This window comes from Andrographis paniculata, unplaced genomic scaffold, assembly GCF_009805555.1.
Source record: "Andrographis paniculata isolate CXL003 unplaced genomic scaffold, ASM980555v1 Contig71END, whole genome shotgun sequence".
NCBI lineage: Eukaryota > Viridiplantae > Streptophyta > Magnoliopsida > Lamiales > Acanthaceae > Andrographis > Andrographis paniculata.
In genome coordinates this window covers 3,770,753-3,794,546 of record NW_026137608.1, presented here as the reverse complement: position 1 = coordinate 3,794,546, position 23,794 = coordinate 3,770,753, and the positions used below count along the sequence as shown (strand labels likewise).

Genomic DNA, 23,794 nt, shown 5'->3' with positions numbered 1-23,794 from the left:
TGGATTTTGGAATTGGATTTTTAATGATTTTAAAGTATGGATTTGTAAGTTGTGCTTGTTCGGGGATTGAATTTTGTAATAATTATGTTGAAAGAAATTATTATTTTATTGAGAGAGATAATACGTTAATGTGATAGTTTAAATTAAATGATATTTAGATATAATTAAAAAATAATTTTGAAATTTGATGTGATGTTTAAAAATATATAAATATTTTATATTATTAAAATTGTGTATATATTGTCTCATGTACCACCAATCAGTCTATATCTTGTTGCATAATGAACTTGACGAATTGCAGAAAATTTCAACGGACTATCTTCAGCCTCCTTAGTAGGTTAGTAGGGTTTGAATTTAAAAAAAAGTTTGAATTTTAATTTTTAAAAGCGCAACAAAATGAACATTAAAAAATAGAAAGTTTAAAGTATAACGAAAAGAGGGAGTGAATAAAAACAAGACCCAACCCACAACACAATCGACACCGCCGCCTCTTTCAATTCTCTTTCTTTTTTCTTTTCCTTCTTCTCCTGCTTCTAAGTTGTTGCGCCTCTTTCTCCAGAAGACGACGTCCTCCGCCGGCGCCGCCGCTGATATATCAGGTGGGTTTTTATTTTATTTTATTTATAAGGAAATCGGGTATGTTGTAATATTTGGCCAAGTTTTTTCAATGGCGAAAAAAATAAATAAATAAATAAAATGAAAATTTATTTGTATCGGTGCAATACGATTAGCAGTAAGGAGTAGTAGGTAGTATTTGTATGTTGGGTTTTGAAGTAAATGCACAGTAAAATCAGGAGAAATTCGCTATAAGTAAACACTCCTATTACAATTTAATGTATATATATATATTATATCCACTCACGATAAAAGTAACAATTTAATCCAAAATATGGAGCTATTATTATATTACATCAAAACACTGCATTGCCATCAATGTTGATGACATGTATTTTGCTTGAAATTTTTTGAGAGCTGGTGATATGGAGAAGCATTTTTTGGTGATATTGTTTTTATGGTGCATATGCTTATATCTTATTTTTGATGAAATGTCGATTCTATGAGTAGCCCTTGTGAATTGGTTTAATGCTTGAAAATCCTGCTGAGTCTCTGCAAAGCTTTTTTGATAAAAAAGTTTAGTTTCTTTTTTATTCAGATAGAATTTATGATTTATCACTGTTGCATGTGTATCTGTTGATTAGGCAGGTAGGTTGATTTTTATTTATTAAATGGATGAGTTTGAGCTTGAAATGCAGTGAAATGATTGATACTGATTGCTTACTGACTAATGAATATGGGCTATGCTATGCTGGGCATTTGATCTGATGATCTGGTGTGTTTGTTTGGGAGTTTAGATTTTGGGTTTGGAATTTAAATAGTAAAAATTTTGAATTTGAATAGTTGTATGATGTGATATAAATAAATATTGATGAGATGTTTTGAATGTAAAATTAATTTTTAATATATTATGTAAAATAAAAAATAGGCATTTGATTTAATGTTCCAAAACCATCACTTGAATGATGTGTGAGTATGAAATCTATCTATTGTGTATGAACACGCGGGATATTTTTTGGTATTTTGCCCGTTCCTATTCCCTTGGCCAGTATCTATTTTATTTGTTTATTTGTTTTTGTTTGTGTTTTTTCTTTCGAAAAATGTGGGTATTGATTTTCTTTCAGCAATATTTACTTACTCTTGTTTGTTGTGGTGTGATATAAAGTTTGCTGAAGCTTGAAGCTTGTCGGTTTGCTAAAAAAATTATGATCCCACTAATTTTTTTTCCTTTTGATTATTCTTACTTGTCAAAGAATAGCTGAGTTATAATATTGTTCAGATATTTTAGATATTTAGTTTTAGATTTGTTAGATTTAGATTTAGATTTAGATTTGGTCATATCCATTATATTACATTATTTAGATTTGAGTCTATCGAGTTTGTTTTAGGCCCCTTATTTTGATTATCAAGAATGAAAGATTTAGAGTTTCCGCAAAATATTTTAACATGGAATAAGAGCTCTAGGAATTTTTCTAGGGTTTTGTAGTCTTCTTCAAGCAGCCTTCATCACTGTGTTTTGTTCTGGCCTTAATTGCTGTGAATTTTTCTTCTTCACTAATTCATGTCTGAAACCATCTTTAAGTGAAAAAATGATATGCCTAAAGGGAAAGAAAATAAAGACAATCTTTGGTGTACTTATTGCAAGAAATCCAGGCATACAAGGGAGAAGTGTTGGAAGCTGAATGGTAAACCTCCAAGCCGAAAGTGGCGCTACCGTGGGGGGCAGCAGCAAAGGCCTCAAGCGCATATGACAGAGCAGCCCAATATTGAGGAAAATCCAGCAATAGGGGGGTTCAATAGTGAAGAAATTGAGAGATTGAGAAGTTTGTTGGGGACTCTTGAGAAGCCTTCTGGAACATGTTCAATGGCTATTTCAGGACTGTGTGCACGAATGTCTTAGACAAATTTACCAACTCTTGGATCATGGACTCCGGTGCTACAGACCATATTACCCCCACATCTCAACTATTCCACACCTATACCCCATGTCCAAGTAATAGAAAAATTGTTGTGGCCAATGGTTCCTTAGCCACTGTTATAGGGATTGGAGATATACATATCACACCTAACTTTATCCTTAAAAATGTCCTCCATGTGCCCAAACTGTCAACAAGCCTTGTTTCCATTCAAAAGTTGACTCATGATCTTAAATGCTATGCTGTTTTTTGCTCTTTCTTATTGTGTTTTTCAGGACCAGGACTCGGGGAGGAGGATTGGACTTGCTAAGGAAAGGAACGGTCTTTACCACCTTAAATCATCTAAGAAACCTAAGAGTAACTTGCCTTCTTCTTTCCTTAGTTCCTCGAATAAAGATGCCATTTGGCTATATCACCTACGTGTTGGTCATCCTTCTTTTAGGATTTTAATAATGTTTCCTCATTTGTTCCAAGGATTAGATATTTTTGAATTTTATTGCGACATCTGTGAATTGGCAATACATATCCGTGCATCTTTTCCTATTAGCAATAAGAGAAGTTCTCATCATTTTCAGTTGATTCATAGTGACATATGGGGTCCTTCCACTGTACCTAATGTTTCTGCGGCTCGTTGGTTTGTGTCCTTAATTGATGATTGCACTCGGGTCACATGGCTCTTTCTTCTTAAACAAAAATTTGATGTTAGCACTGTTATACCTAATTTTCATTCAATGGTTCAAAATCAATTTGGGGTCAAAATAAAAAGCTTTAGGACAGACAATGCTAGAGATTATTTCAATCGGATTCTTTCACCTTACTTTCAATCACAAGGGATTATCCATGATTCATCATGTGTGGAGACACCCCAACAAAATGGGGTAGCTGAAAGAAAGAATAGGCATTTACTCAACACTACCCGAGCCTTACTGTTTCAAGGGAATGTTCCCAAGTCCTACTGGAGAGAAGCTGTTCTTACTGCCACATATATGATAAATAGACTTCCCTCCCATGTGTTAGAAAACAAAAGCCCCATAGAGGCCCTTCATAGCGTTTACCCTCACTTTAGAACCTCAAATGGCCTCACTCCTAGGGTATTTGGGTGTACCGCCTTTGTTCATGTCCACAAACAACATAGAGGGAAGCTAGACTCTAGAGCCATCAAATGTGTTTTCCTCGGTTACTCATCCACTCAAAAGGGATACAAATGTTACAACCCCTTGACCAAAAAATTTTACATCTCTGCGGATGTCACTTTTACAGAAAATAGACCTTTCAAGTCCTCTCTTCAGGGGGAGATTTCAATAGTACTTGTGAGTCTTTCGAACCACTTAAAACCCTTGACCTTCCGCATGTGCCACCCCGCAGTCACTCAGAACAAAACCCTCCTCATGTTCCGGTTGAACCTGAGTCCTCTGAACCAGTCACATCTGAGTCACCCGATCCTGTCATTGAACCCGTATCATCTCCTTCTCCAACCAGCATCACTCACAATTTTCCAAAGTTTCCTCAGGTGTATTCAAGGAGAAAGACCGTTCTTGAACTGACACAAGTCCAAGAATCCAATCCAAATTCTGAGAAAAAAATCACGGTAAGATCAGATCCACCTTTACACACACAATCTGTTGAACAGTCCACTGATTCAACTACTGTTATGGATCTTCCCATTGCTGTTAGAAAAGAAACCAGAGAATGCACTAAACGATCACTCTATCCTCTATCTCACTATGTCTCTTTTAAGCGTCTATCGTCAGCCCAAAAGGGATTCATTATGAGTTTGAACACCATTGCCATCCCTCACAATGTGTAACACCCCGGCCGGTTCAAACCAGAACGTCACCGCCACGCCACACCATAAGGCTCGTTCATCAACCAACTAGCCCTACGTTGTGGCGCTAAGGCTAAAATAACCATTACAAAACAATTATTTAGAAATTTATAATTAAAGCGCACCGGTTTATCATTTAAATAAATAATGTTCGAGTCAAAAGCATAAGTTGGAAATAGTTCAAAAGGCATTAGTTATTAAACATTAATAATGGATTTTAAAAGTATTTTAGAAGATAAAGTAGTTATAGTTTCCCCCGATGGATCATATGACATGGATGCATCATTTAGGTATAACAGAAATATGATCACCTACAAAAAGGTTGTAAGAAGAGGGTCAACACAACGGTTGAGTAAGCGCAATTAATCGAAGATAAATTAATACGATATAATGCCACAATCATTTGAAGAAGATAATTTGAATAAGATGACACATATCACATAAGGAAAACTCACACACACGAGTCTTTTAGCGCCTCCCTTATATCTCTTTTTCATTCTCAAATAAGAGTGATGAACACATCACGAAGAAAACTCCGCTAGGCCTTAATCAGGGCCGGTTCGACCCGATTTTCCAACCTTATTACTTCGTATGACACGTCACATAGTTTCACATAACAAGCATAGGGTCACAACCCTCAAAGGAAACTCCACAATGTGTACATAAGGGTTCGAAACCCAAAGTACATGTAAATCAATTTATTATTAGTTTGCGAGGGGCGCCAAACGACCCACAACCCTCTAGCTCCAATATAACATACCAAGAGGGGATTGTACGCAATCCAACCCTCTATCACGGATGACGGTCCAAAGACCTTTTCATCGTGAATGACGAGCACCTCGGAATCACCCAAAAAGGGAACCCGTCATCTCGATCCCTCGACCTAGCCCATTCGGGATCTAGTTCAAGGTTAGCTAGTTATCCTAAAATACCGGTATACCCTCACGTGTTTGCAAGGCACAGAGGTGGAAGGCTATGCCTTATCATCCAAACAATCGACGAGTTGATCGGACTCGACGGGTAGTTTCAATTACCAATTTGACCAAATACTCAACATGCTTTTAGGCAAATTTCAAAAAGAGTGTTCTAAACTCAAAATATTCCAATTGTCAACATTTAACCATGCAAAGTAGGATATTAGTCCCACCAAGTTCGTTATAATCTCACTTTATTTTGCCAAATAAACATTCGAAAAATATGTCAATCACAATAGGCATGGTCTAATTCCAAAAATCATAATATTTAAATATAATCGTAAATCTTTTTCCAAAAACCATAACTAGGTTAGGGCAAAACTAGGGTTTCAAACCCATCCCATAAATTCCACGATTTTCAATTTAAAATCCAATAATAACCTTCACATAAGCCTTAGGTGACATTATAATAAACTTTTTAGAAGAAATTGGCAAAACCTAACACTTTTAGGGCAAACCCATTTGACAAGAATATTGAAAAAGATATCAATAGAAGGGTCTAGGGATTAGAACATATGAATCTATCTAAGATTAATCCCACTTACCTTAAGAAAATAGACCAAAAGGAAAGAGTTTTTGAGAAAAAGGACTCTAAAGAAGAAGGGGGTTGGCTGGCAGGCGTGCTTTCTGCTGTGCTGCCTTTGTTCTTTTTATTTTATTTTATTAAACATAAAAGACTTGGACTCATCCTATATATATATATATATATAGGCACTCACCTGGATATGCTATATCTTAACAAAGTATGGATACGCTATATCTTATCAAATCTACACCTGAATATAATATATCTTAACAAATTATGGATAAAGATACCTAAATTAAGAGCTACGGATAAACTAAATCTAGTTTATTATTTATTTTACCCTAAATTCAATTTTACTCATAATTTAAAGCCAATTCCTTAATTTCTTATACCAAAAGCTCAAAATAAATTAGGCCTCATATAATATTTTCCGACTCTAGCGTCGAAGTCCGCAAGTTCCGGCAAACTTCCGGCGAGTATTTTTACGGGGTATTACACAATGTGTCTGAGGCATTGTCAAAAAGGGAATAGAGGGATGCTATGAGAGAAGAGATGAATGCATTAGAGAAAGATAAAACATGGGAGATCGTTGATAAACCAAAGGGAAAAAACATTGTTGATTGCAAATGGATTTTTACATTGAAGTACAAGGCTGATGGATCCCTTGAAAGATATAAAACAAGGTTAGTAGCCAAAGGATGCACTCAAACTTATGGGGTGGATTATCAAGAATCAGTTGCAAAAATGAACACAGTAAGAATTTTGTTATCATTGGCTGCTCACTTTAATTGGCAACTGCTGCAATATGATGTTAAGAACGCATTTCTCCATGGTGACTTAAATGAGGAAATCTATATGAACATTCCACTGAAGGGGACACTGGTAACAAGGTGTGCAAACTGAAAAAAGCCGTTTATGGGTTAAAACAATCTCCTAGAGCATCGTTTGACAGATTTGCATAAGTCATGAAGGAATTTGGGTACAAACAAAGCCAAGGTGACCACACGCTTTTCATTAAGCATTCAGCTGTAGGGGGAGTGACTGCTCTTTTAGTCTATGTGGACGACATCATAATGACTAGAAATGATGAAAAAGATAAGCATGAATTAAAGCTGAGACTAAGGAAAGAATTTGAAATAAAAGAACTAGGAAAATTGAAGTATTTCCTCGGTATTAAGGTGGCATATTCCAGACAAGGGATCTTCATATCTCAACAAAAGTATGTGCTTGATTTAGTGGCAGAAACAGGGAAGATTGGGTGTAAGTCGATTTCTACTCCAATAGATCCAAACTATAAATTGGGAGAAGCTAAAAAGAACCAGAAACAGAGGTTGGTTGGCAGACTTATATACCTTGCTCACACTCGACCAGACATAGCATATTCTGTAAGTTTGATCAACCAATTCATGCGTGATCCAAGAGAACCTCATCTTCAAGCTGCTTACAGGGTACTACACTACTTGAAAGGCAATCCAGGGAAAGGAATCTTGTTCAAAAGGAATGACACTCTTACTTTGGAACCCTACACCGATGCTGACTATGCTGGCTCCCTAGTGGATAGAAGATCAACTGCAGGGTATTGTACTTTTCTTGGAGGTAACCTAGTGACATGGAGGAGCAAGAAGCATAATGTAGTGGCAAAGTCATCAGCAGAATAAGAATTTAGGGCAATTGCTCAAGGATTATGCGAATTACTTTGGCTGAGGATCATTTTGGATGATTTGAGAGTCAAATGGGAGGTCCTATGAAGCTTTACTGTGACAATAAGTCAGCTATTAATATAGCTCATAATCCTATACAACATGATAGGACAAAGCATATTGAAATTAATATACATTTCATCAAAGAAAAACTGGATGAAGGGTTAGTATGTATGTCCTATGTTCCATCAGAGAGACAATTAGCCGATGTTCTAACAAAGGGGCTGAACAGTTCGAGTTTCCATGATCTTGTATCCAAGCTGGGAATAGAAGACATCTATTCCTCAGCTTGAGGGGGAGTGTCAAAGAATAGCTGAGTTATAATATTGTTGAGATATTTTAGATATTTAGTTTTAGATTTGTTAGATTTAGATTTAGATTTAGATTTGGTCATATCCATTAGATTACATTATTTAGATTTGATTCTATCGAGTTTGTTTTAGGCTGCCTATATATAGGCCCCTTATTTTGATTATCAAGAATGAAAGCTTTAGAGTTTCCGCAAAATATTTTAATATTACGATATATCATTTAGTCTGATTTCCCTTTTCCATTGTCGCTACGCCACTTCAGCAGTTGTCCAGCAGCTCGCCTTGGTCCTTCTTCATCATCTTCTTCTTCTTCGTCATTGTGACATAGTCACCCGGGTCGTTTCCTACAAGCTAGCTGCAGCTGCAAAATTGTATGTTCATTCCTTACTTTATTAATAATCTTTTATGCCTACAAGTATGACAATCTTTAAGCATTAACATTTAGGGTGTGTTCGTTTGATGGATTTGCAAGAGATTTCACTATTTATCCAAAATTTTCCCCCAAAAAACATCAAATCAAACACCTATTTTTCATTTTTTATATTATACTAAAAATCAATTTTACATTCAAAACATCACATCATCACCTATTTATATCACATCATACAACTATTCAAATTCAAAATTTTTACTATTCAAATCTCAAATCAAAATCCAAACCCCCAAACAAACACACCCTTAATAGCAATCTTGGGATGTTTTTATTTGTGTTCCATCCCTGAGTAGGCACTCCTTCAGCCAGCCTCATTTCCAATACCTGGTTATTTGGACTTCATTATTAATTTAAACTGCAACCTTACCGGATGGCGGCTGATTGGCCCCTTAACAAGAAGATTGTGAGGACCGGTCCAGTTTTATGACACTGATCGCCAGTTTCTCTCACTTTTCCATTCTCTCAGTTCCATCCGGCCCCTTACTCTATCTAAATTGCACCGGAGATGGAGTACGTCAACCCGGAAGGTCTTCGCTTGGATGGTCGCCGCCCAATGGAGGTTCGCATTCTCTTCATGTTTGGATTAAGTTTCTTAGCTGCTCTATGCTATCACCATATTATAGGGTTTAGGGTTTTACTCCAACTAACTATTTTCTTTTACATTTTAATATAACCAAAAACTCTCTGGACTCCAAAAAAGAAAGGTTCAAAACATATAAAAAACAACCTTATTTTTTGGTATTTTCTTTATACCACCTGACTGCACCGTATGTGTTTCTTCTTTGAGGGTTCAGATGAGGCAGCTTCGGGCAGAAATAGGCGTCGTTTCAAAAGCGGATGGGTAAACTTCACTATTATTTTGCACTGTTGAGCAATCTCTCTATGTTACATAATCGAACTCTTCTTCCTATAATTTAAATTGACACCTATAAATATAACTAACATGTGTTGTACATTGCTTCAATTAAATACAGCTCAGCATTATTTGAAATCGGAAACACTAAAGTCATTGCGGCAGTTTACGGTCCTCAAGAGGTATTCTGAAAAGGAGCAAAACATTCCTTAGAATGAACAATATGGCTTTTTTTTTTTTTTGCATTAATCTGGAATTGATTTTGGATTCTACTTTGTCTGAGTAATCTCAAATTTCGATGCATAGTAAAATATTGATTATGTAACAAAGCTAGAATCTTACGTTCTCTCACTCTTAGTTGGAATGAGTGAGTCAGTCATTGTTTCTCATTACTATGAGGTATCTCTGGCTTCTTTGAGCTAATGTATTTATTTTATTCATATTGAAACCTCACATCCACAGCTAATTATCTTTCAGGTCCAAAACAGGAGTCAACAACTTAACGACAAGGCATTGGTATTCATCCATGCAATAACCGACTTGCTATAATATATGCTGATATCGTGCTACTGCTTTTCTGAGTATGTACTTCTATGGTTTCCAGGTGAGATGCGAATACAGCATGGCAAATTTTAGTACTGGAGATCGTCATAGAAGACAGAAAGGTGACAGGTAATTTAACTTGATTGATGACTTGATAGTATTGCCTTTGTTGTGTTCTTGGATGACCATAATTGACAATTCAGCATACATACCAGTGCATCCATGGTGTCTTAATATTATTATTTTATTATATTGGTCAAGACTCAAGATTAGCTTGAAAGTAGTTTTCCAGTCTCTGTCTATCTACCTTATTTCATCATTTTTAGTAAGTTAGAAGTAAATATTTTGTCGACAAACAAAGAGAAGTGTTTTCTTCTGTTCCATCTGTATGGTATCTTATTTACTGTTCTTCTCACGTGCCATGTAGGCGATCCACAGAGATATCTCTGGTAATTCGGCAGACAATGGAAGCCTGCATATTGACACATCTAATGCCTCGTTCTCAGGTTCAATTTTAACAAAGTGGAAGTATTAATAATCGGAGAGGTGCTATTTATAATGAGCGTTCTTCTTTTTATCTGCAGATAGATATTTTTGTTCAAGTTCTTCAAGCAGATGGTGGTAAGATGAAATTCCCTGATTGCACTAGGGATATATATATATATATATATTATAGCTTGAGAACTAGCACAAATTGCTTTCTATTTCTGGATATTTATCCATTAACTGTGCATGTGTCTAATTCTACATTATCTAGGGACAAGATCAGCATGCATAAATGCAGCAACATTGGCCCTCGCTGATGCTGGTATTCCAATGCGTGATCTAGTTACCTCGTGTGCTGCTGGATACTTGAATGGAACTCCTCTGCTTGGTAATTAAGTAGTCCAATAAAATCTTGTAGAATATCTTTATCTTCTAGTTTCCATCATTTTAATTTAGTATACAAGAGAGAAAAATAAACTGAGTTTTCAAATTAAGCAGATCTAAACTATGTCGAAGATAGTGCTGGTGGCCCTGATGTCACGGTTGGGATTCTGCCTAAATTAGATAGAGTGACACTACTTCAGGTCCTCCCAAACATACTCAACTTTAGTTTTTATGATCACTATTACTTTTTCTGACCATTCTCTAAGTTAGAATCTTGCTTATATTTGAGCTAAAAGTGCTGATGTCTTACTTGTAGATGGATGCTAAATTACAATTGGATACTTTTGAGAATGTCATGCAATTAGCAATAGAAGGCTGCAAAGCGGTGGCAAGTTACATTAAGGAAGTAAGGGTTGATATTTATTCGACTAAGTTTACCTATATCATTATGCCCCGAATTGATTATTTTATTTAGTTATTGTGGGGGCTTTGTTACATTTTGTATTTGATGTCAAATCACAGATACTATTGGAGAACACTAAGCAATTGGAGTATCGCCGGGGAGTATGATTACATTTTGATTTTTCAATACTAGCATTAGAGGGAGACCCTAGCAGATCATTGATGAACAGGGGAAACTGAATATTTTGTTTTTCTTTAGCCCATGTAAACACTTACTATACATCTTATTGCAAATTTGTAGGACACTACTTATATTTGAGGAGTTAACTCATTTTATTGATATTCTTGTCACTAATACCTATTGAAACTAAGGTTCAAAAAAGATGTGCCACTTTTTGAACGGTGTGTAGATATGTATACAAATGTTTTCCCTGAGGATTTTTAATTTCCAACGAGTTATATGTGTTGAAATGAATTTGAGCTCAATTGTTGAAACTATTGGTTGCTTTGGAGATGCTATTCTTCAGGCATTTACCTAATTACTAATTTAAGCATCACTGGTTTGTAACTGCTCGAATGGGGTCATCACTATGTCATCTGCTCCACATGCAGCCCTTTTTCGAGAAGTGGACCGCAACCGTGATCCGGTAAAAGGTTTACGCATGACCTTGGGGACCATGATGTAACTTACAACAAAGCATTGTAAAAGCGATTAAGCGCGGTAGCACAAGAACATAGAAGAAAAACATCACGTGCAGTTAAGAAGTTAGCAAAGATTTAAGGGAAAGGGTCACAACAACGAATCAAGTTTAAGGTGACCACGAGCTGTGCAACATTACGGGCAAATCGCTGGATACACCTCACATCGCCAACAATTGCGATGTTTTTCCAGCGAAATACCCCGGCAACTATGCAGCCTGCGCATGCTTACATATAACTTGCAAGATTCAAGCCCTCATGCCATACGGATCCAACCACTCAGAACTTCACTATAGGTTACGGGAGTATAGATGAAACATTACGGCGATGAATGCTATGCCTGAAGTAGTCTTCAAACTAAGGGAACACAACGGAAACATTAGAGTGCGATGTCTAGTTGTTGAAGCATAAAGCAATAATAGTGAACTACAGTGACGAAAGGGGGCAACTACTCCTGCCCGTTGGAGGGGCAAGCATTGCCACCCCCATGGTGCAATTCCCATAACCAGACGATAAAGTGCATACGAAATTCAGCTTGCTCATTAATGTCATCCCGATCGGGGTTGGGAGTCACCTGGTTGAATCCTTGCAGGAATGGATGCTCCTCCTCCTCGTCTGACTCATGCCCTTCGAGAGAGTGATCCGCTACATCTTCTTCGTGTTGTAGTATGAAATTGTGCACCACAGCGCAAGTGACTACGAAGTTCGTCTGTCGGGCGAAGTCATAGTTAGGCATGGGGCAATGAAGTATTGCAAATCGCCGTTTAAGGCAACCAAATGCACGTTCAATGACGTTTCTCAGTTGCGCGTGCCGATAGTTAAAGAACTCCTCCTTGCCCCGTGGACCAGAACCTGCCTGTTGAAATTGTGCAAGGTGGCGGCGGTGTTGCCGAAATGGAGTTAATATTTGAGGAGCGTTCATATACTCTGAGTCTCCTAGATAGTACTTCCCTGCAAACGCTCAGGGATGTACGGCCATGTAAGACTGTAGAGGTTCAAGAACGTGTAGAACTTAAAAATTATAGACACCTACTGGGGGAAATGGGAAGTCTCCATGGTGGTTTATAGCGTGGCGAAGCACTCGACTATCATGAGCACTTCCTTCGAAACCCGCCAACACGTAAGTAAATCGCATGTCGAAATCGCACACTGCGGGACAAGCTTGATCTGTATCACCCGTCCTCGAACGAAATTGCGGCTGCTGAGCAGCCGGGATTTAAACGTGTATTAGTGTCCCATTTAGGGCTCCAACACAATCCTGCTCCAAAAAGTTGTAAAAGGTCAACGATACCGTCTTAGTCGGGATAGGTCACTTCCTTTTCCTAAAAGCGTTTACCTGGAACACAGGCCAGAACGCGGAGGACCCTCGGATCCTTTGCGGTATTCCCGTCATGTCACCGGGTTTAATAAATTCAGGAGCTAACTTGTGGATCGCAACTGCAACTCTCGCCATATGGTGCCACACTGTCTTCGTTGAATGTTGAAATCGTTTTGCGGTGGAACACTGACAGTTCGAGTGCGCTACCGTATATAGGAACATGGCCACCTGCTCGTGCACTCTAACGCGTTGTCTCCGATGTACCTTAAGGAATCCCCGATCAATGAGTGTATGACAGAGTTCCCAAAATGTGTCTGCCGACACACGCAATAAGTTCTTTATTTGCACCGGGTGACCGTTAAGCAGCTCGTAAGTGAATGCAGCCCCGGTCAATTCAGAGTCGTAGCATCGCACTGGCCGTGGGTTCGAACATAGAAATGTCTCTGCGGCAGCCCCTATAGCAGTAACTATGGCTAAGTCATCCCGTGCGCGTGCATTATCGTCCTTCTGCCCGCCTAGCACCAGTGCAACAACGCACTGCTCGTCACCGCTACTATTACTACTCAAAGACATATTCCTGCACGTAAACCCGTCCGAGGGAAATACTTAGGATGATAGGTAGTCGCATTGACAGAACGAGAACACAGATTTTATTGACGCAAACATCAATCGTTTCCGACTAGTGGGAAGGCCTGGGGCGAACTCCAGAACCCAATTACAGCGTCCCTCAGGCGTCTGGCGCAAAAAAAACTCGCGAACTTCGGGTACAAGGAGATGCGTACGAGCCGTAGTAATGGCTCGCTCAGGGACGTCAATCATGACATTTATCGCCTCCCTTGCAAGCTGCACAGTTTCCTCCCGCCTACTAACAATGGATCGTGTGTTCTCTTGTAACCTATCTACGATAACAGTCATCTCCTCGCTAAGAACCTGCCACAGCTCCTCATTTTGCGAAGAGGTTCCCCGGCATCGCACTGGGCGACGCGATGGTCCAGCCCCTGTTGAGGGCGACCCAATATCTGCGGAACCAGTGCCAGCAGAGCCCATTGCAAAATCTGATTCACTTGTACGACGTCTTCGCCCGCTCCTCCCTCCACCATCATTGGTACCAGCAACACTCGGACCGTTCATAGCACTATGAAACCCAGAAGTTACAGTTCCCTCACCCCGTGGGCTGTGTGCCAAACATCTCGTGACAGTAGTCCAAATGGGCAAATGGTTTGGTCAGCAGATGGTGGAACCTAGGCTTTTGCTGGATATTAATTCAAGTTACAAATGTAAGATTGGAAAAGGTGGAAATTGTAAGGAACCTTGTATGGAATGTGTATTGTAAATTCATTACCCTAATCCAATCGGCTTTACGCTCCTCATCAGCTGCGACCAACCCAGTGCTTGCATCCCACCCTAGGCCCGTTGTATGGACAATAAGTTTCTTCAGCTTGTTCTACGCATCCTTAGTCCGTCTTAGCTTCTCTTGTAGTTGGTCTATCGAGTACGGTGTATTAGTTTCTATGATGAACTCCGCCCTTATCATAGTCCATATAGGGGGTGCAAAGTTCGTGCCGGAAAGGTTTCCAGCATGAAATTGCTGCTATAGGATGTGCATGAAGGTCTCCTCCTGCTTGTAGGTCCAATTCGTTACTGCGACTCCCACGAGACATTCTCTGCAGCCCAATCGAAGCTGCCCTCAAAATCTACCGGCATTAGATGTGAGCGGGTTCTCCCCCTATATATTCCAAGGCAACCAACCTTATATACTATCATCGTGCCTACGGAAGGTGCGGCTTTAGGCCCTCACTGGATCTCCGGTAATAGCAATTCAAAAAATTCAACCCCTTCCGGCAAAATCGCCATCACACCGAACAAACCAACCTCGCCAGCTATACCAAAATGAAATAGCCCTAACCGAGAAATTCCCAAGGACCTCGAGTTCGTTTGTTAATATCCATATCAAATCCCACCAGAAATTTACATCACAAACACAGATATGAGGGTTTAACCAAAAAATCGACTGCCAAGAGATTAGTACCTGGTCTGTAGTAGCAAACGCTGGTTGCAGGGCGTGTCGCGGAAGACTTCCTAGAAACCTGCCGGGAAATCGGAAAATCCAGACGGTAACGACGAAACTCCTTCTCCAGTTGTGCGATCTCCATCGTCCCCAAGATTTTTCTCAACACCTGCAATGGATAAATAAAGGGAGAAAATAGAAAATTAGGTGGGGGAATTAATATTCACGATAAAAGAACTGCTCTCGTAGGAATCTTGCAGCCATTCCTTTGCAGTCCTATCAACCTACCAGTCAGCGTGAAGAGTAGCCTTAGGTCTAGGACTTGTAGGGTTTTGAGACAAAATCCAACAATAAAACATTTACAAAATCCAACGGGTAAACACACCCTTAATATTTTTGTAATTTCACGTTAATTTTTTATTTTATTTATTTTTTAAATTATTCTTTTTTTACATAAAAATAATCAAATTAAACAATTTTTTTATTATTATTATTATTATTATTATTATTATATTATTTTAAAAATTGCCTCGATAAAATAATTCAAATTTATTGATTTTTTTTTAAAAAAAATTATTATGTCAAAAAATAAAAACTAAATAAAAATTATGTAATTATTTAAAAATATAAACTATATGTGAAATATTTTTTTAAAAAAAAATATATAAGAAAAAAAGAGAATCAAATCGAAGCCATCTCCACCACTTTCAATCCCAATTCTCCTCCTCCTCTAATAAACGCCAACACAATGGCCTACCCATCAACTGCAAAAAATCGTGGAGGCTTCGCTGCCGCTTGATGCAGAAGGAGTGGCATGGCATCGATGGTCTTCTCTCCTCCGTTTATTTTCTTCTTTTTTTCTCCTCCCTCTCACTCTCTCTTAGACCTTCTTTTCTACCGGGGCGGCTATTGCGGGAGGAGGAGAGGGGCGACAGCGGCAAGATTGGGTGAAATCTGGTGGCGCTGGAAGAAATCAGACGAAATCCAACGAGTTGAGGCCATTGCAGAAGGTTTGGAGAGATTGTGATTCCATCTTCGACACGTCATCAGAGGCAACACGTCACATGTTGAGGGTTATTTTAGAGTATCAACAATGAATGCATCTACACTGTGATGTGTTATTGGATCAGGTCTGAAAATAGTTAAAAGTAAAAATAATTTTCGCTAAAATGGTTCTCTGGTGTCAGATTTGCCATGTTGGTCCGTCGTTGCTGATGTAGCGCTAACATGATTGATATGTCATCATAAATGTCGCGTTAGCGATACGTGGAATTTTTTTTATTTTACAAAATGTCTTGGTAAACTATTTTTTTAGTTCGTATATGACCTCATTTATCATTTTTAGGATATTTAAATGGACTCTGTCTGAAAATAATTTTCCAAGTAGAATTTTTTCGCTAAAATGGTCCTGCGACGTGGCACCTACGTGGCGATGACATGTCAGCCGCGTATGCGCCACGTCAACAACGGTAGCCAGCGTTGCTAGTTCGGCACCGGAGAACCATTTTAGCAAAAAAAAATTACTTACAAGACTATTTTCAGACATGGTTTACTTAAAGTCCTAAAATAATAAAATAGGTCAAATACGGGACTAAAAAAATAGTTTATTTTTTAAAAAAAAAATACTCCCTCTGTCCCAATACAATAGTCTTGTTTACTATTTTTGTCTTTCCCAAAACAATAGTCTTATTTCCATAAATAACCATATCACTATGTAACTACCCTTACTCTTTCATTATTATTATACAATTGCCACTACCTTTAACCTAATATACTCACCATGGCAAAAATGTTTTTTACCTATACTTTTTATTCACTATCAATATAATATCAATATTTCTTAAATCTCGTGTCCAACGCATCCAAGACAAACGGAGGAAGTAAAAGAAATGATAGATTTTTGCTCCAAAAAATGTTGGGAGATATTCTGTTTTTGTCATGTGACAGATATATAATGTGTATATTATATATTATGTTTTTAAAATTTATATTAAATGTATTATTATATTTTCATTTTGTAATATTTTATAATTTATAAAAAAAATTATTGTACAAGAATACCAATATTTAATATATTTTTATTAATTTAAATTTTAAAAATGCACATATTACTATATAACTTTATTAAATAAATCAATATTAACAAAATATTTAATTTATTAAATAAAATATAGTTATAAATTTCAACATAATTAAATAGTACTACTACTTTCGGCCCGCAACAAGATATTATTTTATGGATAAAAATTTGTAATGTATATATAAATATAAGAATAAAAATTAATAAAAAAAATTAGAGTGAGTTTGTTTATTGTGAATATAAAATAGAATAAACTATCGGCCAAGATACCTTAGCTTGTTTTAAAAAAAAAAAGATGTTTTCTCTCAAGCATATATGTATGATATATATTAAATATGTACATAAATTATTTTATTGATTTATATTAAGGGTGTATTTGTCTTGGAGATTTGATTAGATTTCAATTATTTATTCAATTTTTTTCCCCCAAAAATATCAAATCAAATATTTATTTTTTATTTTTTATATTATACTAAAAATCAATTTTACATTCAAAACATCACATCAACCCCTATTTATATCACATCATACAACTATTCAAATTCAAAATTTTTACTATTCAAATCCCAACTCAAAATTCAAATCCCCAAACAAACACACCCTTATATATTATTATATTATAAATTTATAATATTTTTATAATTTATAAAATTTTATATATACAAAATGATACTTTGGATATATTTATTAATTTAAATTTTAAAATATATAAATACATATATTATTTTTATTAAACAAATCAATATTGACAAAATAATATAATTTATTGAATAAAATATAATTATATATTTTAGCACAATTAAATAATATAAAATTATATTAAAAAATAAAATATATTTAAATTAAAAATCAAATTCTTTCATGCAGAGTGTTGGGTCGGTTACTTCTGCATGGTTGATGTAAAACTGTAACAGGGGTATAATTCTTGTCATGTGTTTCAATTAAATTGGAACACATGACAAAAAAATATATATTAATTTTTAGTTTTTTTTTATACACTTTATTTTTATTATATATATATATTTATTAATAATTTTTATATTTTATAAAATTTTATTCTTCACAAAATGATATATATTTTAGTTTAATAAAATTTTAATTAGATATAATTAATTAATAATAATAATAATTTAATTTTCTAATTATTTTATAATTTATTCATTAAATTACACAAATAATTAATATATATAATTACTGAATATATAATTGAAATTTAAAAAAAATAATAATATAAATTACAAGATCGGATGTGAAACACATCGTAATAATATTAAAATCGACAAACATAACAACATACATAATGACCTAGAAAATAAAATATGAAAATCAATAAACATAACAACTTAGATAATAACCTAGAAAATAGAATATTAAAAGCAATGAATATAACAACATAGATAATTAAACAGTTAATTAAACAATTTGCTGAATAATTTGGTCTTCAATTTTTTCTCGTCTGCATCCAAATTTTCACATTTTGCCAACAATATATTAAATGTTTCAAACTTTTTTGCTTGGATAAGATCAATATTCTTTTTCATTTTGTCTTATCTCATATCAGCAATACGACCCAAATGTTCTATAGCCTTTGCATTTTGAACTTTCATCTCTTCAAAATCCTCGTAGAAAATATGTTTTGAATCTTGCTTTTGTACTCGTTTTCTCTTATTTTTGCAAGCTTTGACACTAGGGGGACCAATAAGATGTGATTCATAAAAAATGTCATTTTATGGTGTTGGAGAATTTGAACCTGATGAATATCCACCAGCTTCGTTGATTTTGATTCTCTTCAAACCACCACTACTATCATGAGACGCTCTACCAACAATTTTAGTAGCCCAATAATTTGTATGCCATTTTCGTTACCACAATCGCCACAATATATTTCGTATGTCTTGTTTAAGACATCATTATTGGATTTGTTCACTCTGTTTTCTTTGGTCAGCTTGCTTGTAACAACCAAAAAATTTTGAAACAGCTTTACTAATTTTTTGCCAACAATTTTTACTATTATTTAAACTTCTTCGCGTACCTGTATCCAACTTGTTTTCCATGTAATACTCAGATATCCTTTTCCAAAACGCAAAAATTTTTTTTATCAGTGTTTGTTATGGCATGTTTGCTTGTGTTAAGCCATACACTGAGAAGAAGTAAATCTTCTTCCTGACTCCATTTTTTTCATCTCTCTAGTTTGAGTAACGATTTGCACATCATCAGTTTGTGTGCAAAATTCAGGAATGCCTTTTGGATGTGCATTTCGCATTAAACCAGGTGGTGGAGGATACGGTGAAACTCCAAATGCTTGAAAGTTTGTCGGGTAGAAATTTGGTGGAATGAAAGGGTATGATGAATTATATAAATTTGGAAGTGTTTGATCATTGAAAGTGGGATTTTGGTTTGACGATTTTTGTGAAGATTATTGATTTCCAAGCATATTCATAAAACTCGGAAACATAAAAGGATGTTGAGGATTTGAGGAGTTTTGAGAATTTGATCCTTGAAAGAAATATACGAAGAAATAAAAGAGATAGAGTTGATATGTTATCATACGAATAGAACACTCCTATTTATAATACAAATAATTGTACCATCAATTGAATTTTCACATTACACCAACTTTTGTCATTGAATTTTCACATCACATTAATTTAATTGTATTAGTTTCTTAAATAATTCTTATATTTATCATTGTAGTATCAAATCAATAGTATTTAATTTTTTTTTATTTAAAGACACATAAATCCAAAAAATTGTACCATAAAATTGAATTTCCACGTCATATTAATTTTATTGAATTGATTATTGTACTAGTTTCTTACACAAGTTCTTATATTTACCATTGTAGTATCAAATCAATAGTATTTATTTATTTTATTTAAAGACACATAAAAATACAAAAAATTGTGTAGTAAAATTGAATTTTCACATCACATTAATTTTATTGAATTGATTATTGTACTAGTTTCTTACATCATTCTTATATTTATCATTGTAGTATCAAATCAATAGTATATATATATTTTTATTTAAAGATACATAAATACAAAAACTTGTACCATAAAATTGAATTTTCACATCACATTAATTTTATTGAATTGATTATTGTATTAATTTCTTACATCATTCTTATATTTACTGTTGTAGTATCAAATCAATAATATTTATTTATTTTTTTATTTAAAGACACATAAATACAAACAATTGTACCATAAAATTGAATTTTCATATCACATTAATTTTATTGAATTAATTATTGTACTAATTTCTTACACTATTTTTATATTTATCATTGTAGTATCAAATCAATAGTATTTATTTTTTTATTATTTAAAGACACATAAATACAAAAAATTGTACCATAAAATTGAATTTTCACATCACAATAATTTTATTGAATTGGTTATTGTACTAGTTTCTAACAGATTTTGGACTATTTTTATTTGTAACATCAACTTACACTTATTACTATAACATGTACTACATTCTTAGAAAATTGACTATAAATAATCCATATTCTATTAGTTTTACAACATCCTCTATTTTAAAAATCACTTCTAAAAATCTATATTCCATCTAATCATCATTATTAAAAAAATGTCTAATTCATCTCAATCAAATACTAGGATTGATTCGGACGATGAGGTCAAAGGTACTTCTCATTGGTGGACAATACACCAAAATATTCAAACAATTGTGGGGAGATTTTTCACTAATGGTGCGGGAAGTTCTTCTCAAAATCAGAGAAGAATTTACATTGAGAGAAATCGTAAAGAAGATCACGATCGTTTATTTTACGATTACTTTGCCGAAAATCCTGTGTACACATATGATCAATTTCGTCGTAGATTTCGAATGAGAAAACATGTGTTTCTTCGTATTTTCAATCATCTTACAAATGAAGTGAAAGATTTTCAACAACGTCCGGATGCTACGGGAAAGTTTGGTCTATCACCAATACAAAAATGTACAGCAACCTTACGTATGTTGGCTTACGGCGTTGCTGCTGACAATGTAGATGACTATGTTCGTATTGGAGAAAACACTACAAGAAAGTGTTTACTTAAGTTTTTTTAAGGAGTTATTGTATTGTTTGGTGAAGAATATTTAAGAAAGCCAAACACTGTCGATCTACAACGATTTCTCCTTGTTGAGAAAAACGTGGTTTCCTAGGGATGATCGGTAGTATTGATTGCATGCATTGGGAATGAAAAAATTGTCCGGCTGCTTGGAAATGTCAGTTTTCACGTGGAGATCATAGCAAACCAACAATCTTTTAGAAGCGGTGGCATCGTATGATCTCTGGATTTGACATTCATTCTTTGGTACACCGGGTATATGCAATGATATTAATGTGCTTGATCGATCTCCAATATTTAACGATGTTTTGAATGGCAGAGCTCCGGAAATAAATTTTATTGTCAATGGTCACCATATAATATGGGATACTATCTTACGGATGATATTTATCCTCCATGGGCAACTTTTATCCAATCAATTCGTCTTCCACAAGGTTCTAAAGCAAAATTGTTTGCACAATATCAAGAAGCAGCTCGAAAATATGTGGAACATGCTTTTGGTGTATTACAGGCTCGATTTGCTATTATTCGTAACCCATCAGTTATTTGGGATATCAATTTAATTGGTAAGATCATAAGAGCATGTATCATCTCACATTCGTGGAAATGAAAAGAATACATACATACTTTATCATGATATATCTCAATTTGATCAAGAAGAAATGAATTGGTCATATTCAAGGGACAGACATGCTAGTATGACAGAGTATTTAGAAAATCAAATCAAAATTTGTGATCGTGAAACACATCATCAACTGAAATTAGATTTAGTTGAACACATATGGCAAAAGTTTGGTTCTCCAAATAATTAAATTATTCGATGTTATTTTAATTTAAATAATTGTATTGTTTTATTTGCAATTATTTTTTTTCTTCTTTGATATATAGATTATTATATTAAATATTTTTTTTATATTGAATTTTATTAAATATAAATCATTATAATTAAATAATAATATTAATATTGATCATAACAACAAGAAAATAATAATAATAATAACTATTGTAATAATAATAATAATAATAATACCTCCGTCCACCACCAATCTATCTATTTGCATTTGGCGTCATTGTTTTTAATATTAAAAATATCTTTATATTTGTATAATTTTTTGTACAAATTTTATTTCATTAGTATTATAAGATACCAATAGAAGTATTTTTGTCGTTTTTCTTTAATTTGTACTATGTTTTGATACAATAATTAATATTTAAATATTAACATGCAAAAATTAAATGGATAGATTGACAGTGAACGGAGATAATAATAAATATTTGTTATTGTTTATAAATTAAATTATTAAATAAATAAATACTAATAAATATGTATATTGAATAAAAGTTATTATTATTTAAATTTGTTGATGTATTTTTTCAATAAACAAAAAGTAAAATTCAAAGATATGGAAGATATCTTTAAACTTGATTAATTAGCGTATGAGATTAGGAATCTCTAAACACTGTACGGTACATAAAGAAATTAACTGGAAATTAAAATGCTAGAAATTTAAAGTGGTGATCCCTGAATCTGACTTGCTTTGTTGAAGTTGATTGAAGATCCCTTCTCCAGAAAAATCCAAATCCTTAAATACTCCCTGAGAAATTGTACTGGAAACCGTCGCCCGAACGGTTACAACGTCTCCTTTTCAACCGTCTGCCAACCCTTCTCCTGCTGACACGTGTCCTCAGCAGACCAAAATTATCACTCTATTTCACTCTTTGAGCCGACCACAGACCTCCCGCCCTTTTGGCCCGACTGCCAATCTACAACCGTATTGGTTCGACTGCCAATCCTCCCGACTTGCAAACCATCCGACTTGTTTGGTCCAGCCGCAAACCTCCCGACTAACAGACCATCCGACTTATTGGTCCAGCCGCAAACCTCCCGACTGACAAACCATCCGAGTTATTGATCCAGTCGCAGACCTCCCGACCTGAGGACCTCCCGACCTGTCCCGACCTGAGGACTTTCGGTCCTGAGGACTTTCCAACCTGCGGACTTCCCGACCTGAGGACATCCCGACCTGTCCCGTCCTGAGGGCTTTCCGTCCTGAGGACTTTCCGACCTGCGGACCTCCCGATCTGAGGACCTCCCGACCTGCGGACTTTCCGTCCTGATGACTTTCCGTCTTGAGGACCTCCCGACCTGCGGACCTCCCGACCTGAGGACCTCCCGACCTGAGGACTTTCCGTCCTGAGAACTTTTCGACCTGTGGACCTCCCGACCTGCATTTTCCTTAGAAATGAACCTATTTTCCCTGAGTTCCCCACGGTGCCCTTCAGCCAGTTCGATCGACTCTATTGCCAGGCCCATTATTTCTTTTACCTTGGGCTTTTTAACCTAATTCGAAATTTCATGCGTAACAAAATTATTTTAAAAATAAATAATTTAATAATATGAAGGAAAGAGAAATTAAAATTTGAGTAAGACCATCCGCATTATCACTATGTTTTTTTAAAATAAAAATAAAAACTGAGAGATTTGCCTCTCAGCATGCTGAGATGTTGAGAGATGTTATCTAATTGTCATGTGTCCCAATTTAATTGGGACACATAACACTTATGTATATATATATATGATATATATTATATATTTTGTTTTTGTAATTTATATTGAATTTATTGTTATATTTAAATTTTATAATATTTTTATAAATCATAGTAATATTTTGTATTTTACAAAATGATACCAATATTGAATATAT

General features: G+C 35.1%; 1 protein-coding gene across 7 annotated transcripts; it reads left to right on the top strand.

Annotated features, from left to right (window-relative positions):
* The first annotated feature begins 449 nt into the window (after nt 1-449).
* LOC127264910 (exosome complex component RRP41 homolog) lies at nt 450-11,248 on the top strand. Of its 7 annotated transcripts, none has more exons than XM_051294505.1 (14): nt 450-599; nt 2,209-2,828; nt 8,073-8,178; nt 8,707-8,799; nt 9,035-9,081; nt 9,215-9,275; nt 9,571-9,609; nt 9,698-9,765; nt 10,064-10,142; nt 10,221-10,257; nt 10,394-10,510; nt 10,621-10,706; nt 10,823-10,912; nt 11,029-11,248. In XM_051294505.1, the coding sequence occupies exons 4-14, from the start codon at nt 8,746-8,748 to the stop codon at nt 11,074-11,076; spliced, it is 726 nt and encodes a 241-aa protein (XP_051150462.1). In that variant the 5' UTR covers nt 450-599; nt 2,209-2,828; nt 8,073-8,178; nt 8,707-8,745; the 3' UTR covers nt 11,077-11,248. The 7 variants fall into 7 exon arrangements, with proteins under 7 accessions (XP_051150462.1, XP_051150459.1, XP_051150460.1 ...); XM_051294502.1 differs by having other exon boundaries at nt 8,070-8,178; XM_051294504.1 differs by having other exon boundaries at nt 452-599; nt 2,201-2,828; nt 8,070-8,178.
* Nucleotides 11,249-23,794: the final 12,546 nt, after the last annotated feature.

What these genes read in the sequence shown, in the direction of transcription:
- LOC127264910 (XM_051294507.1), top strand. Translation starts at nt 8,746, where the DNA reads ATGGAGTACGTCAACCCGGAAGGTCTTCGCTTGGATGGTCGCCGCCCA. An exon ending in AGAAGACAGAAAGGTGACAG is followed by an intron (nt 9,766 to 10,063) that starts GTAATTTAACTT and finishes CGTGCCATGTAG; the next exon opens with GCGATCCACAGAGATATCTC. An exon ending in ATAGAGTGACACTACTTCAG is followed by an intron (nt 10,707 to 10,822) that starts GTCCTCCCAAAC and finishes TCTTACTTGTAG; the next exon opens with ATGGATGCTAAATTACAATT.